This window comes from Macrosteles quadrilineatus, unplaced genomic scaffold (genome assembly GCF_028750875.1).
Source record: "Macrosteles quadrilineatus isolate MER2022 unplaced genomic scaffold, UCM_ALF_1.0 Scaffold_9__3_contigs__length_116548681, whole genome shotgun sequence".
Lineage (NCBI taxonomy): Eukaryota > Metazoa > Arthropoda > Insecta > Hemiptera > Cicadellidae > Macrosteles > Macrosteles quadrilineatus.
The window spans coordinates 35,774,521-35,791,056 of record NW_026542602.1 but is presented as its reverse complement, the minus strand read 5'-3'; the positions used below and the strand labels follow the sequence as shown (position 1 = coordinate 35,791,056).

Here is a 16,536-nt window from a genome sequence, read left to right as displayed (position 1 = left end):
TTTGGAGGGAAGATTTTGCAGGGACAGTGTAGGATGGAGGAGAGGGCTAAAAGTTTATGACAGTGGCAAGTTTTATCACCAGAACCCTATATTTGAGAACTTAAAAACTGCTTATTAATATTCAAACTCTCACACTCAACCTCTTGTGCACACAATAGCACGTAATTACACTATAAGACTGGAAGTTTTGGGTACGAGTAAGAGTTTCATCGGAGGATTTCATGCGAGTATTGTCACAACATCCCGGGTGAGTCGAGTAGAATAATTTTTGACACATTACCAGCAACAAACACACAGGATAAGTTGAACAAAAACAAAACCCATTCAATCAGATAAGGGTTTAATTATATCTATTATTTTAACAGTTTTCAACATGAACAAAATGTTTTAACCATTTTTCCAATATTTATTGTGAAATTGAAATTAGCTGCAACAACTTGCAAAGTAAAGGAGATTGGTGAATTGTACAGGGTGCGGCAAATAAACCAATCTATTTTCTGCAGAACACTGTTTAGCAACAGGTTGTCTGAGATGGGTGGGGTTAGGCTAGTTGGAAAGCCTACACACTGCCATCATCTGTAGTCATAGAGCAGTGGTTGCTTGAGCTACGCACATTTGTTATTGAGTCATATTAAAAAAGTTATGATTCAGTTATTCCAGCTCAGCAGCAGTTCCGTAATTATTCATAATCAGGGAAACGTGGAGAAGTTCTGTCACGTGACACAATCATGCGGTGGTTTACTAACTTTAGAACAACGGCTTTTGCGTTTGAAAAGAAGCTGACAGGCCGTCCAAAATCAGACCGGATGCCAGACAACTAACATTTGATAGAGTTCGTGCTGCTTTCCTCAGTCCTCTTAGTGCCGCCCGAAAACAAGCATCTGCTTTGAACATGTCTGACCGCTTGGTTACACAAATTTTGACGTAGGATCTTAATTTTCATCCCTACTACAGATTAGTTTGTATTAATCTGTTAATTTTGTTGATTATCCATACAGACAATAAGAACCTCTCCATGTCAACTTGATTGAAAGAATGCGTGCAGTTCCATGCATTTTTTCAATCAGGTTGACATGGAGAGGCTCCATGGGCTGCAATGGCTGAATCATTACTTTTTTAAATGAATCGATAACAAATGTGCATAGCTCAGGCGACCACTGCTCTATGACTACAGATAATGGCAGAGTGCAGGCTTTCAATCAAGCCAACACCCACCACCCCCAGACAATCTGTTACTGAACAGTGCACCACAGAAAATAGATTGGTTTTTGCCACACCCTGTATAAACTCGATCTAGCTTACCGATCTTCTGTAAACCACTTTTTGGCCTGTATTTAGACTAGGTGGCTGCTTAGTGTGTAATGTAGAAAAAAAAATTTCATCCTTTTCCAACAAAAAGAAAAGAAAAATAACATAAAATAAAACATTTACATACCTGACATAAAGTGAGATTGGAACGACAGTGTTAAGTACAATGGCGTAAGAGAAGAAGATGAGAAGAGAGATGATAACTGGGCCTGTTATTCTCTCCGAGGGGATGACCACAGACCACGGAAGGAATATCTGGAAGTTCTTGCCAGTCGTGTACTCCCAAAACAGGCACGCCAGTGAGCAAAATACGCATATTATCACCAGGAATAACACTATCTGAAACAATATGTACATAAAATTAATGGATGTTAGGGTAGTGCTGCCTGCTGCCAAGTTAATAGTTGATTGCGTTTTTAAAGGAAGCCAAGTGGCTGAATAGGAACTTGTTGATGAAAAGATAAAGTTCAGCCATCTTATCTGAATATGAGAGTGCAGGTGTTCAATATAAAAAAAAAATAACTTTTTTATGTATCTTACCCCTGGACTCCAATTTTCTAAAATAAGCTACCTAAACTGTATCCTTTGAAAAATCCATAATTTTAAATTAGGTACTAATTTATTGAAGATTTAAGTAGCCTACTCTATCAGTAATTGTAGCACCATACGATTAGTTTTAGGTTTCATAGTATATTTCTAAGTATCAGAGGCGATCTATTACTTTAGACATGTCTTAAGTAATCTAATGATCACTGCCAGGGAGTTATCAGTAAAATTAACTATTTTTACTGTAAACCAGAGGTTTAGTTCAACTTCAGAAATGCAATTTCTGTCACCTCCCCATGAAAGGATTCATACTAATGGTGGTTATTTACTTGAGCTTCAACTCTCCAGACTATTGGTGGTTTGCCAGTTACCTACAAATAACTTTTTCCTATAATAGTTTTAGTTTGGTTCTTACTTTTTTTGTCATGCTTTACATTTTTTACTAAATAGCCATACAAATAGTTTAGTTGAGTAATAGAGTGGTTTTCAGTTCTCGGGTTGATTATAATAGGGTTGAGTTAGTCATATCAACCCTAAAAAAAATGGCGAAGCTCTTTAATATTTTGCAGGGAATGGATGATTTCCATTGGCTAATAGCATTGATCTCTATTGTTAATCGATGGCTAATAGTCAAAATTGAGAGTCAGTGGTGTAGTCGTAAATTTTTCAGTGTCGAACGCTCACCATTTTCACAGAAAAATCAGGTCGCGTACCAATACTACCAATGTATAGGTTCTTTGGAAAAAGCAGAGTGGGGAAGCTATACACCACTGGCAATAGTTCACATTATATAAGAAGAAAAATTTTGCTTGAATAATAAATTTAATATATTTTACCTATGACTGTTTTTTAAAGTACCGGTAGCCGTTTCAGCACAGTTTTTAGAATTGAAAAGTATCTCATAAAAGCATGTTTACTTTCCTAACAGCATAGTTTTACTCATAACAACTGGGGTAACGTACCATAATGAGGTTCAAGAATTGAGAGAGAAGAAGTAAAATTGTAATGATTGGAAATTCAACTAATCAGCTGTTCAGGCTAATTTAATTGTTGAGTGGTGCAATTAGTGTTTGGTACAATATGTTTTGATGCATCACTGTTAGTGGCAATGAGAGGTTTTAAACTAAAACAATAACCTCTCTTAGAAGTTGTGATTAGTGATTTTTTGTAATTAAAACACTGTCGTAGGTAAAGTAGTGTGCGCAACTCGCGTCGTAGAAGTTTTTAAGGCACTCCCCAAGGCTCGTACCCAAAATTTTCTACTCGTGTCGTTAACACTAACTTTACGCAATCGTTGCGTAGACTACTATACTATAACACACCACATATAATATTTGTTTCTGATAAGGCTTTTTTAAAGGCTTACCCCCACATATCATACATCAAGACATATTAAGTCTACATATCAGATTTTAAAAATGGATTTAGATTTTCGATTTAATTAAGCTATGTAGCATATCAAATATAGATAAATAGATACTTAAAATAAAATCAAAATAGTTTACCCAAATGATAATCTGGTTAAGAAGCTTATCTATGGTGGTTCTCTTGAACTTAGTCTTTCCTGAGTTCTGCATCAGCTTGGTGTCTTGTCCAGCGAAGATTACGACTCCATAGCACCACTCCGTATTGCGCAGCATGCAGCCTCTTAACAGGACTCTGTCATTGTCCAAGCCATAGCTATAAACAGAAATATTGTTGAACAGATAATGAGTAGAGCCTGGCTCCATAACACCACTCTACGCAGCATGCATCCTCTTAATAGAACTCTATCATTGTCCACCTGCTTATGCAAAGTGACTGTCAACGTCTGGTTAGGCATTGAATAGAGAGAGTTATTTATATTATTTTGTGGGTAAATCTTTATGTTATGAGTTTTCAATTCTGTCAAATTAATATATTTGCTTTAGAAATCCTAGAGTCTAAGTGAATTCACAGTGCTTTTTGATAAGCGTTTTAACTGGGAAATTTGAAAATTATTTGGTGCTGCATAGAAAAGATAATCAATTATTTGAGATGGGGGTGCCTCCTAGGTGCGTGTTTTAATTTGAATATGAGTGTAGAATGGTGTGTGATGATCTTTGTAGCTTTGTTACTGACTAAGATCAACTGGTTCAGTCAGGATCATTTTCATTTATATAAAGTTCAATGATCAGGAACAGCTGGGCCCGGTTTCCAACCATCAACAAGCTACTAAATTATCTCAGGACAGGATCAAACCGGCTACCTTTTGATAGTTAGGCGGGCACTTTAACCACTCAGCTACCCAGCAAATCAAAATCAGTACCTATATCATTTTAACTACTGCAGCACTCCTCTTGAACTCTTGAAAAATCTTTAAAAATTCTAATTAAAACACAAAACTTGTAGTAAAATAGGTCATCAGTCATCACAATATACTTTAATAACCGACTAGACTTCTTAAATAGGTGTTACAACTATAGGAGTATAAATAGGAGTATTTCAACTACTGCATTCAGAATTATGAGATTAAAATACTGATAGACTGTAAGCTAACAGATTATATCAGTCACAATGGCCCTCAATAACTCCCTACTGTTGAACTGGTCTTCCTATGGTTCAAGATGTATTTATGGTATAAACTAATAGATCAGTTGATAAAATAACTCACGTGACCCCCTTCCAGATAAGAGTCCCCTGGAACTTGTTGAGTTTGTTGTTGGGCGGCTCACAGATGATCTCCCCGTCAAACTGCCCCAGCTTCTGGTTGTCTTGTCCGAGGCCCACGGTCTCTACCAGACACTGGCGACACTTGAGATTCGTCTCCCTGTCAATGTCAACATGGACAGTAGTAGGCCCTACCTTGATAAGCAGTATATGTAGCAAGTGCGGAGGAAAAAGTATTTCCTCCATGTATTGTGTGTGTGAAGAAGTAAGCAGTGATTAACACAACTAACTTACAAAAGAGCTCCAAGCAGTCGATAGCACACATAAAGCTCAGGATACAATATTATATTTCATATTTTACCCCTAATAGTCCAGCATCTATAGGGGGTTGAGTATGCACAGAAAGTGTAACTCTTTTTGACTTTTGATTGTTGTTGGGGGCATCTTGGAGATGACAAAAACCGATGTTGTCGCCCTCCCAGCAGGTGCACAACTTGGGGGGGAGGGGGGGAAGGTGCTCTGAGACGCGTTCTAGAAAATCGCTTATATCTCGTGAACTAGACACGATAGAAACAAGCTCTAAACGGCATTGTATTAACAACTTCATCTGCTTTAAAAAAATATCCTGGAAAATCCCACTATCTATGATATTAATTGAGTTATTTAACAATTTATTTAAAATTTTAAATAAAAACCCCTAAAAAACGCTAAATTATCCATTAAAACCCCTTTAAAACAACAAAAGTACAGTTTTTCATCGTGCATAATATGTTTTACTCGCTAAAGTGACTTTATATGGTAATTATATCGAAATATTACAAGGTTATGCGAGGTTTCCGATGAAGCGGCACCTGCGCGGCAGAAATCAACGTGTAGTACGGACTGGTAAAAATTGGGTATGTACCGAAAGTGTAACGCATTTTGACTTTTGATTGTTGTTAGGGCACCTTGGAGATGACAAAAACCGATGTTGTCGCCATTCCATCAGGTGCACAACTTGGTGGGAGTGGGGGGGGGGGGGAAGTAGCGCTGAGTCGCGTTCTAGAACATCGCTCATATATCGTGAACTAGACACGATAGAAACATGTTTTAAACGGCATTGTATTACTAACCGCATCTGCTTTAAATATTTTGCAATGAAAAATCCCATATCAATGATAAAAATTGAGTTATTTAACATTATATTAGAAATTACTAATTTAATGTCGAAATACCGTTTATCTACCTATAAAACTCTCATAAAACAATGAATGTAATGTGGTTAGAATGCATTCTATGTATCAACCATCGAATTTACAAAAAATTAAGTGTATTGTACTTTTCTTAAAATAATATGTACGGAGTTCTCAGGTTAGCGAGAAAATAATTATAAGCTATTTTTAACACTAGGCTATTTTAAATATAAAATTTTTACAACAATCTAGGTACAAATACCAAAGAAAAAACTTCAGTTTGAAATGTATGTGGTTTTTATTAAAAGAATATTATAATAGACTTGGAAATGCTGTACTTCATTTTAAATCTTAACTATTATATAAACTACACATAAGAAAATAATGGATACTATTTCAGCCATCTTGTTTGAAACGGTCTTAAAGATAAGGATTTCTACATTTTTTTAAATATTTGCAGTAGGATCTGCAGGATGACTTGTTTGAAAAGCAGCTACAAGTTGATCTAGAACAAGTCTTGCATTTACATGGCTTTAGCAAATTTGTAGGAGCCGGGGGCAGTGTCATAAGAAGGGGGCGCAATTTTCCCGAGCTGTTTTTTGAAAAAAAAACCGTACTGGAATAGATCTCAAGACAATATTTCTCCTGTCAAGGACTTTTCCCAAAAATATAATTGGGCACTACACCGTAACAGGTGTAATTTGAAGCTGTCCGGTGTGCAAGGCATTTTTCTAATGTCCTTGACGGCAGATGGATTAGTTGTGATTGCTATATAGCTGCTGTCATTGCAGGTGCTTCCTTTCCTTCTTAATACTGCTGCTCCTACTGCAAATGTTTTAATAATTGTAAAAATCCTTATCATTAAGATCGTTTCAAACAAGATGACTGAAATAGTATCCATTGTTTTCTTATGTGTAGTTTACATGGTAGTCAGTTTTAAAATGAAGTACAGCATTTCCAAGTCTATTTTAATATTATTTTAATAAAAACTGTATACATTTCAAACTTAAGCCTTTTCTTGGGTAGTTGTGCCTAGATTTTTTTTTATTTTTATATTTAAAATCGCCTAGTGTTAAAAACAGCTTATAATTATTTTCTCGCAAACTCGAGAACTCCGTACTTATTATTTTAAGAAAAGTACAATACACTTAATTTTTTGTAATTCGTGTGTTGAACATAGAATGCACTCTAAACACAGTACTGTTCATTTTCGTTTTATGAGAGTTTTATAGGTAGAAACGGTATTTTGACTTTAAATTTGTAATTTCTAATATAATGTTAAATAACTCAATTTTATCATTGATATGGGATTTTTCATTGTAAAATATTTAAAGCAGATGCGGTTTGTAATACAATGCCGTTTAAAACATGTTTCTATCGTGTCTAGTTCACGATATATGAGCGATGTTCTAGAACGCGACTCAGCGCTACTTCCACCCCCCACTCCCACCAAGTTGTGCACCTGATGGAATGGCGACAACATCGGTTTTTGTCATCTCCAAGGTGCCCCCAACAACAATCAAAAGTCAAAATGCGTTACACTTGCGGTACATACCCAATATTTACAAGTCTGTACTACACGTTGATTTCTGCCACACAGCGGCGTCACTCGCGTCACCGTGCCGCTTCATCTGAAACCTCGCATAACCTTGTAATATTTCGATATAATTACCATATAAAGTCACTTTTGCGTGTAAAACATATTATGCACGATGAAAAACTGTACTTTTTTTGTTTTAAAGGGGTTTTAATGGATAATTTAGCGTTTTTTAGGAGTTTTTATTTAAAATTTTAAATAAATTGTTAAATAACTCAACTAATATCATAGATACTGGACTTTTCCTGGATACTTTTTCAAAGCAGATGAAGATGGTAATACAATGCCATTTAGAGCTTGTTTCTATCGTGTCTAGTTCACGAGATATAAGCGATTTTCTAGAACGCGTCTCAGAGCACCTTCCCCCCCTCCCCCCCAAGTTGTGCACCTGCTGGGAGGGCGACAACATCGGTTTTTGTCATCTCCAAGATGCCCCCAACAATAATCAAAAGTCAAAAAGAGTTACGCTTTCAGTGCATACTCAACCCCCTATAGATGCTGGACTATAAAGGAAGCTTGTTTTGAAGCAAAAGTACAATGTGCTAGAATAATAAAACAACATCTAAAATAGAAACACTACTACACCACTTATTCCTTTCAAAGAAGCTCCCTTGCAGAGGCAAAAATATCAAATTAATTGATTTGAGATTTTTTTATGTTGTCAACTGATTTTTTTATGTTGTCAACTGATTTTTATATGTTGTCAACAAGAACTCTTTTCTTGGGTAAGTTAGTTGTTTATCTAATGTGTTTATCTAATGAAGTTGAGTACCACAACAATTTCTCTGATTACTGTGACACCTAGCTCATAAATAAATCTGGATAAGTGAGAATATTTTACACCTTTTTGTGTGATCCTCTGTTAAGTTTCCTTTTTCTATTTTATACCCCATAGTCCCAGACCTATGTGAGTGATAAGCAAAGAACTAGGTTCAGTAAAAAGCACGGTAAAAAGTTTGGCAGCTCAATCAAATGCTATCATAGCTCTGAAATAAGCCCTAACTGATACCAACTTTTGTGGCCGGTACAGATTGTCACCGTAGTGGTAAATCTTTTTTAGAGTAATAATGTAAGTTATGCATTTAAAATATAGTCAAAAACTAAATCCATCTCAACAAATATGTGCCTTATTCGTAAAGGTAAATCTTTTTGTTTACCCATCAAGCTCAGATGTTTCGATGAAGCAAAGTCCGTTGGGCTCGCTGGTGGACAGCAACAAAACATCAGCCGCCACAAAGTGGTCATTTTCCATTCTAAAAACATAAATCAGCAACCAGTATAATGTTAACACTAACTAATGCACTAACACTAATGTATGGCACTAACTTAAGGATTACTGTATTGAGTCATTCTTTTTATTTCAATCTGGAATCAAAATTAAGGCTTTCTAAAAATTTCTGGTGTGTATTTGCTCCAATATTAAGTTTTGTAAAGATGTTCTGTATTTCATAATCTTCAAGTAAGATTTCTTTTGTCATCATATGCTGCATCATAGGGGACTGATCACAATTAGCCTGATTGGACAAAATGGTCATGACACTTACCCCTGCTGTACTTCCATTGTGAACAGACTGTTTAACTCCCCAGATTATTAGAATGTATACAAAAAATATGTGTCAAGCTAATTGCTATAACACACTTTTTTGTTGCATCTCAAATTTGTTCAAAAGCTTAATAATATGAGATTATATAAACTAGCTGTTACCCACGGGCTTCAACCCGTTTGACTTCAAAGTATTATAAAAAACTATTGATTGGTTAAGTTAAGATGAAATAAACAAAACAGAATACAGCATTACAAACAAATACCCCCGCCGCAGCAAACCTGCAGACTAAGCGAATTTCAACTCGTCTGATACATTTTTACTAAAATATTTCCATAAATAAGACATATTATTCCCTATTTAAATAACATAGATTTAACGAGTGCTTAGGTTTGCTGCTACGGGGAAGGTAAAAAGTGTTTTTTGACCATACGTCAATAGTATAGGATGAAATAAATAAATTTGCCAAATTTTATCAATATATACCCATAAACAAGTAAACTACAACAATTTTCATTTTCTCCATAAGAATAACATGGGAATTTTTAATTACACTATTTTTGAATTTTCTCCGTGACCGTTAGGCATACAACAGCGCTTCAATATACTAAATTATTTCTTTTATTAAGCTCTACAAAACGGTTTAGAAAGAAATCGCAAAATTTTTTGTTTTCAGGTTGAAAAATGGGAAAAACCCATTTTTACCCCATAAAACCCCCCATAAACCCCCGTTCCCATTGTCCGATTATGCTGGATCGCGAACTCGTTCGAATAAACGTAGGTTTACACGTTTGTACCAAATTTCATCAAAATCGGATAATTTTTGCTCGAGTTATCGCGCTAACGGACACATATATATATATAAATACATATATATATATATGAATTTGAACGGATGGTGTTTTTGGCCTCTAGGGACCTCAAAATGAAAAATAAGATCGGTCTCGGGTCCAGGTCTTACCATGAGTACTACGGTAATAGCTTATTCCCTATATGGGAAATTCGCTAATAATCACACCAGATTTTAATAAGGTAATAAATAATTGAAAGAATAACATACAAATAAGAACAGCTGAGGTATTTTTAACATTAAGTATATGGAAAGTTCCCTTTGGAAAGCAACTAAGACCTTAAAGGGCAATTTATGAAAAAATGGATAATTTTGCGCAAGGTTTCTCGTCATGACGAACATTTTAAGTATATGGTTTATGGGGGTGTGACTTGTAGTTTTCTCAAAAGTTCATGGATACTTTTGCCTTTATATATAGATAATTAATTCCTCATTTCCAACATATTAATATACCCTCAATTGAGTGACTTTGTACATTACACAAAGCAATAATCTTATAATAGGTTATGTAACCACCAGTGCCTACCTGATAATGTCACCCACATGCACTCTGGACCACCTCTCGTCCAGTAGTTGAGCACCCCCCGCCTCAACTACACGAGCCAATCGATTGTTGACTCTAGAGTCACTTTTGTGTCTTTGCTGTCACAAACAGAAGATACTTCAATATCTTGGCACTCGTGGCATTGAAATAGTCGAATACATTAGTTTTCCTCTAATCGTCTTTTTACCATGTCATTAGTCAAGAGTTTATTTTCCAAAGTGTTAACTTACACAGAGTAAAGCTGAGAAACATGTATAACCTAATAGTCATAAAAAGGATGAAAAAATAAATAGGATTATTACTTTGATATCATTACATAGAGTTAGGAAGTTAATTCTTAGTATTTTAACTGGTAAAAGGAACAGTGAGAAACCTTGTCTAGCATTGTTAACTAAATATGATCATAGACATAAATAATTAAATATAGACTGTCAGCCGTGCTGCTTTTATCATGATTACCATAGGTTCTGGCGCACACCACTGGGAGCGTCGTGTAGTTAAGTAGCACGTACGCCGTAACTACATGGCGCTCCCAACAGTGTGCGCCAGAACCTATGGTAACCGCAGCCCAGCTGACAGTCTATATTTAATTCTTTTTGTCTATGATATGATTAACTGTTTATTTTCCCCGGAGTCATTAGATATTAGCTGAGGTTTGCCAAAAGGTCAACCAGCTGTGACAAAACAAGTAGTGGGAGAACTTCTTCTCAAACCGCCTAAATTTTGTAAACAATTTTTCCATTGTTGGTGTATGTAGTTCAACAATGGATACAGCTGGCAAAAAATAGAAAGCTTTCTAGCAAAATATGGTTCTCAAGAGTTTATACGGCCTCAATTACTGTACTTTTATCAAAAGCTTGCTGTTACAATACAATAAATTACAAAAAGGTGAAGGGTGACTTAACGATTGACTGAACATTTTTGTTTCAGTCAAAGTAATGGTACTGTAAGACATAAAAAAACCCAGCTCAATCACTTGTAATGTTTTCAGGCTACATACATGTTGATAAAAACTTTTTCACAAGAAAATAAATAAGCATTAACTAATAGCTGGAAACATCTCATTCTTTTTCATCTTCACCTTTAACCACATTAAGGAGAGTCAGGACCGTAAACTCATTTATTGGAAAACTCCTCCAAATAAACTCACAAAGTCATCGTAGGCATCCTTGATGGCGGTGAGGGACAGAACTCCTATGAGGGGGATGGCCGTCGTGACAGGAGTCAGTGAAGAGATCACCTTGATCATCTGCAGCAGCATGAGACATAGGAAGTAGAAGTTTGCGAGACGTTGAAACTGCTCAAACAGGTTGGCGGGAAGAAAGGTAAGTATCGAGTACTTGGACGTCTTGATTATGTTGTTCTGCAACACAAGGTTTATGGAAATTGTCAACCAGATTCGCTCTTTCAGTAAAGTAGAATGTATATGATTTGAATAGTATATCAAAGTCAGTTGATAAAAAACCTAAATTAGATTTTTATCTCAATATGGGAAATTTTATTTCAATTAGTATAGATTATTTTACTAAGATGTCTTTGTTTTGTTTATATGAACAGTGAATAAAACAAAACACGTTGAAAGAGGTAAAAAATAATAATATACAAATAAACTTTCTGGGTGAATATTTGTTCAGAAGACATCTTTACCAATTCATTTTTCAAAACACAATGCCATGCTGAACAGTTTGAATACAATTTTTATACCATGAGATTAAATATTTAAAATCTCGTTCCTTATTTCCAAGAAATTAAAAAAAATCCTTGCTCCAAAATCTCTAACATTGTGGGTTTATTTAGACACACCATGAATAACATTAAAGGAATTTATTTGTCTTGAATTAATAAATACATTTTTACATCTTAAGAAGTTAACCATGGTTTTGAAAAAAATAAGTTTTTTTATGGTTATCTAATTTAATGGCATAATAAAAGGTATTAAAAGTAGGCTTAACTTTTAAGCTGTGTTATATATTTAAAATCACTGTTTCCATAATGTAGAAATAATTATTAATATTATGTTTTGTAAATACCTTAAGAGACAAACATTTCACTAATTAATACATTTCACAGTACCGTAGTCACTTTTAGTATTGAATCCATGCTGTATATTTCAGTACAAATTTTTATTTTAAGTCCCTGTATACTTAATACATGCAAAAATCTATGATATCCTAAGAGGAAAGTAGGCTAAATTTAAAATCAAAAGGTTGCTAATTTGGTGGTCAAAGATTTATATGTTTGATCAACTAGTGGAGTAAAACCATAGAGCGCCTTATTGGCCCGGGCAGGCAATCCAGATACTGCGCGAGTATTGCGTCTTGATTGTTGAAGGCGTCGTTAATGTACAGCGTTATTTTAATTGATTTATTGAATAAGTTTTTTAGTCTACTAGTTTCCCGACTCAGAAGAATACCTCGCGTGAGAGATCTATCGTTTTCAATTTTATAGACATTTGGTTACGCAGCTCTAATATGGACTCCGAACGCCGGGTGACAGGACAACCACACAGCTGAAATCTATTCCTGATTAGCGAGATTCAAACCTGTGGTTTTAGGACCTTGAAAGAGTGGCATTGCATTGCTGGTCAGTTTGTCTCTCGCTATAAACAATATTTTAGGGTTGAACCAATTTTATCTAAAGTTTTGTTTTAAGTAATTAAATCTTGTAAATTATTGTGGATATATACATTAACAAATTATCAACTTTTTATACTTACTGCGTATTTAAATTGAGCATTGAATAGCCTATCGTTGGCCTTTATTCGTCTGTGGGGCTCTGCAACAAAATATTTCTGAATATTAAAATTTATTACTAACACCAGTAATTAAACAATCATTATTGTTGACAATCAAGTACGTAATAAAGGTCCAAAACAACATATCACTAATCGTAACAGAAATGTATGTCTTGACTTTTTTTACACAAGTTTATATTTTATAGATTTCATAAACTAAGTAATCTCTTTGAGGATCCAATACTTTGATTTTCAATCATCATGTGCACAACAAATATTGTTGTTATTATATTGCTATGTTGTACAATAATATTGTATGCCTAAGTTTAGTAAGTAATACTCATTTAAATTATGCATATTTTAGATACATGTATTATCCCAACCTCGAGTTAACATAGTATTGTAATGTTAAAGTAAGCTCTCATCAGTAATGTAAGGTTTAAAAACATACTCGTCATAATTGTATAGTTAATTCATATTTAAATTCAAATTGAAAATTTTGTTCCCACATACGTGGTTCAATAAAATTGCCTGATCGACTCGACGTACATAACTGTAGACCATATTGATGAAAACTTAAAAAAACTCCCCCTATAATAACTGTATTGTGGCGATAGGCATCGTTATACTATCATTACTGAAATGTGCATCTGCTACGATTCATTTTCAATAATTATACACTTTGATACCAACTGCATTTAGTTTAATAGATAAAATAACACCAGTTTTATCAATACTCCGGTAAAAGATTCTACGTATAGTTTTATGTTGTGGTTTAGAATATTTAACAGAAAATTTCTTACCACCAGCTCGACATTTAAAGTGACAACGGACATTTAAATTTGGTGGTGGTAGGAAGGGGTGTGCGCTATCACAGCCTATCTATTGAAATTACCTTATTGTCCAATGTCCATTCATTCCCTCAGCAATTCAAACGTCCACCACATTATTTGTTTTGCCTATTTACTTGTATAAGGTAGGGCCGTGTGGAAAGGACGCAGTCCCTACCTATATGATGCAATTTGTAAAAAGTAATATGATTTTTAAGGTCCTGGCTAATGAAACAGCTGATCTCGAGGCTTCTAAAGGCGGGGGAAAATTTTAGACGGGGATATTTCATGAGCTTTAATGATAGAAAATTAATGCAATCATTTTCAAAACAATCTCATTACCAGTACCACTAACGATGAACTTTAAACACATATTTAAACTGCTCTACAAGGTGGCAAATACGTAACATACCAATAAACTTTCTCCTTGCCATAAAAATGTCAAAAGAAATTACAAACGAAAGTCTTCTACAAAGATGCAACTCATCATAAAAAACTTACCGTTGTTACTTCTAGTTATGAAATTGTCCAGGAAAGTTACAAACGAAAGTCCTTAATATGAATGTTAAAGGTGATTTAAATTGTCAAGGACACTTACCAGTGTTACTTCTAGTTATGAAGTTGCCCAGGAAAGTTACAAACGAAAGTCCTTAATATGAATGTTAAAGGTGATTTAAATTGTCAAGGACACTTGCCAGTGTTACTTCTAGTTATGAAGTTGCCCAGGAAAGTTACTAACGAAAGTCCTATGAATGATAAAGGTGATTTAAATTGTCAAGGACACTTACCAATGTTACTTCACCCAGTCATAACGTTGTAAGGGAAAGTTACAAACGAAAGTACAGGAAGAGAGAAGGAAAGAAGCAAACGAATCACTTACCAACATAACTTCTACTGGCAAAGTGGCCAAACGACACTTTCTTACAAAATCGTTGAAAGCGTGTTCAATTCATCAACATCACTTACCAATGTTACTTCTCCTGGTCATGAAGTTGTCAAAGAAAGTCACAAACACATTCTTTACACGTGTAGACCTCTTGATTCTCTCCTGAGCCCTGGGTGTTCGGAAGCTTTCTCTAGGAGTTTGTTTCTCCTCCGACACCAGTGACTCCAACTCTACTTCTATCTCATCCTCCATGACCTCCCAAGGTTCATCCCCTCCTCAGTCCTCACATTCCGGCATTCGTCATCATGACGTCATCAACTTAACATGTGTATCCTGGTTTTAGTAGGGTTTAAATAGTTTTTTATTACTACAGCTTATGTGGGTCACTAAGAGTTGAGAATTTATAGAATAAAAACCATCAACCTTTGGAAACTGAAATAGACATCCCTTTCATTAGACTAGCTGTATCTATTTCCCCCTAAATAACATAGTAGAATGAGTGACTCATGGAGTGTACTATGGTCTAAAACTCTATTTTAACACGTTTTTATTAGCTCACTTTCTAGTCTGTTCGGTAGAAATTTTGCAATCGGTTTTAAACTAACTTCTCCATGAGCTAGAGACTTGAAATATAGCTAACAAATGGATGACAATGCAATATTAAATCGTTTTATTTTCATATTTCCCTTGGGCTCCACCACACCCCATTGGCTTCCAAAGTAATAGTTACTCGTATATAAAGAAAAAATATTAGTAATAGATTTCAAAATTTATCCTCTCGGACATTGAAATACAAAATATATCATGTTGGGGATAACCATCAGGTCGTTGAAATAAGGAAATTTAAGGTATATTTGACATGTTTTACCTGTACTATACAGTAGCATTGTTTGACCATGATCGTCCTGAACCTACTTACTGTTGTTTATCAAAAATAGGCTGGCATTGACAAGGGATTGAGCCTGGGTTACCCCCTGGCCCCTATGTACAGTATGTGGATATGGTTTCAGAAAATGTATTAAGATTACATTTTGTTTCTACATCCTTAGTAGTTTTTTTCACATTTATCTATTTAATTATGGGTTTTATTAAAAGAAAACGTAGATGTTAACCCCTATTGTCACATGAACTCAAATAATGAAGTAACCATCTAAATGATAACATTCTAGTCGTCTATAGGAAAATGGTCTTAATTCTTTCAATACTTTTTTTATGAAATGGTGACCAAACGAATGTAGGCATGTCTGCACAGTGAGGTAGGTCCAGGTTTTATCCCAGTTTTGGTTAAAAGCCTAATGAACAACATAAGAGTTTTGAATTAAAGTTTTTTTTTTATATTTCTTATGTGTTTATTCCTTGTAACTTTAATTTGAAGTAGAATATCCTGACTTCAAGTATTACTGCGTAGGATATACTTAATCTGTTTTATTAGATATTGATCTCTATTAATCGAACTAATAAAATATCCCTTGTAAATTGTATTTTAATAGTTAAAACATGTTTTGATTGGTAAAACATTACATTATTACATTATATACGGAAAATAAGGCCTTTGTATAATGATTAATTTATTACTAAAAAAAAAAACACTAAATAAATCTGTGTTTAATTTAAGTCTAATTTAACTCTTTTGAAAAAATAGGTTGTCTTTGAAACATATACGGTATTTAAATCATCGATTATTGACAAAATTATAACATTCAATGCAAAGGTTACGGTAATTACGTGTAAAAAGCATCATGCGCACCCAGCACGTGCCGCGAGGGGACAGCGCGTTCACATGATTAAAAAATGATGCCCTACTGTCGTTGCGTGAGTGACCTAGAGCCGAATCATGCAAAGGTATTGAACAGACAGTCGATATTGTAATGGACGCCATTGGACCATTAGTCCATCC

General features: G+C 34.8%; 1 protein-coding gene across 1 annotated transcript in view; it reads right to left on the bottom strand.

The window, feature by feature from the left end:
- The window catches only part of LOC129003325 (phospholipid-transporting ATPase ID), a 47,248-nt gene extending 32,357 nt beyond the window's left edge, over nucleotides 1–14,891 (bottom strand). The window contains exons 1-8 of the mRNA XM_054431618.1: nucleotides 14,720–14,891; nucleotides 12,906–13,000; nucleotides 11,340–11,552; nucleotides 10,172–10,287; nucleotides 8,409–8,504; nucleotides 4,487–4,642; nucleotides 3,360–3,534; nucleotides 1,436–1,647 (exon numbers count right to left, since the gene is read on the bottom strand). Of these exons, the coding sequence (XP_054287593.1) occupies nucleotides 1,436–1,647; nucleotides 3,360–3,534; nucleotides 4,487–4,642; nucleotides 8,409–8,504; nucleotides 10,172–10,287; nucleotides 11,340–11,552; nucleotides 12,906–13,000; nucleotides 14,720–14,891 (1,235 nt within the window). The remainder of the gene's footprint in view (nucleotides 1–1,435; nucleotides 1,648–3,359; nucleotides 3,535–4,486; nucleotides 4,643–8,408; nucleotides 8,505–10,171; nucleotides 10,288–11,339; nucleotides 11,553–12,905; nucleotides 13,001–14,719) is intronic.
- Between the last annotated feature and the right edge of the window lie 1,645 nt (nucleotides 14,892–16,536).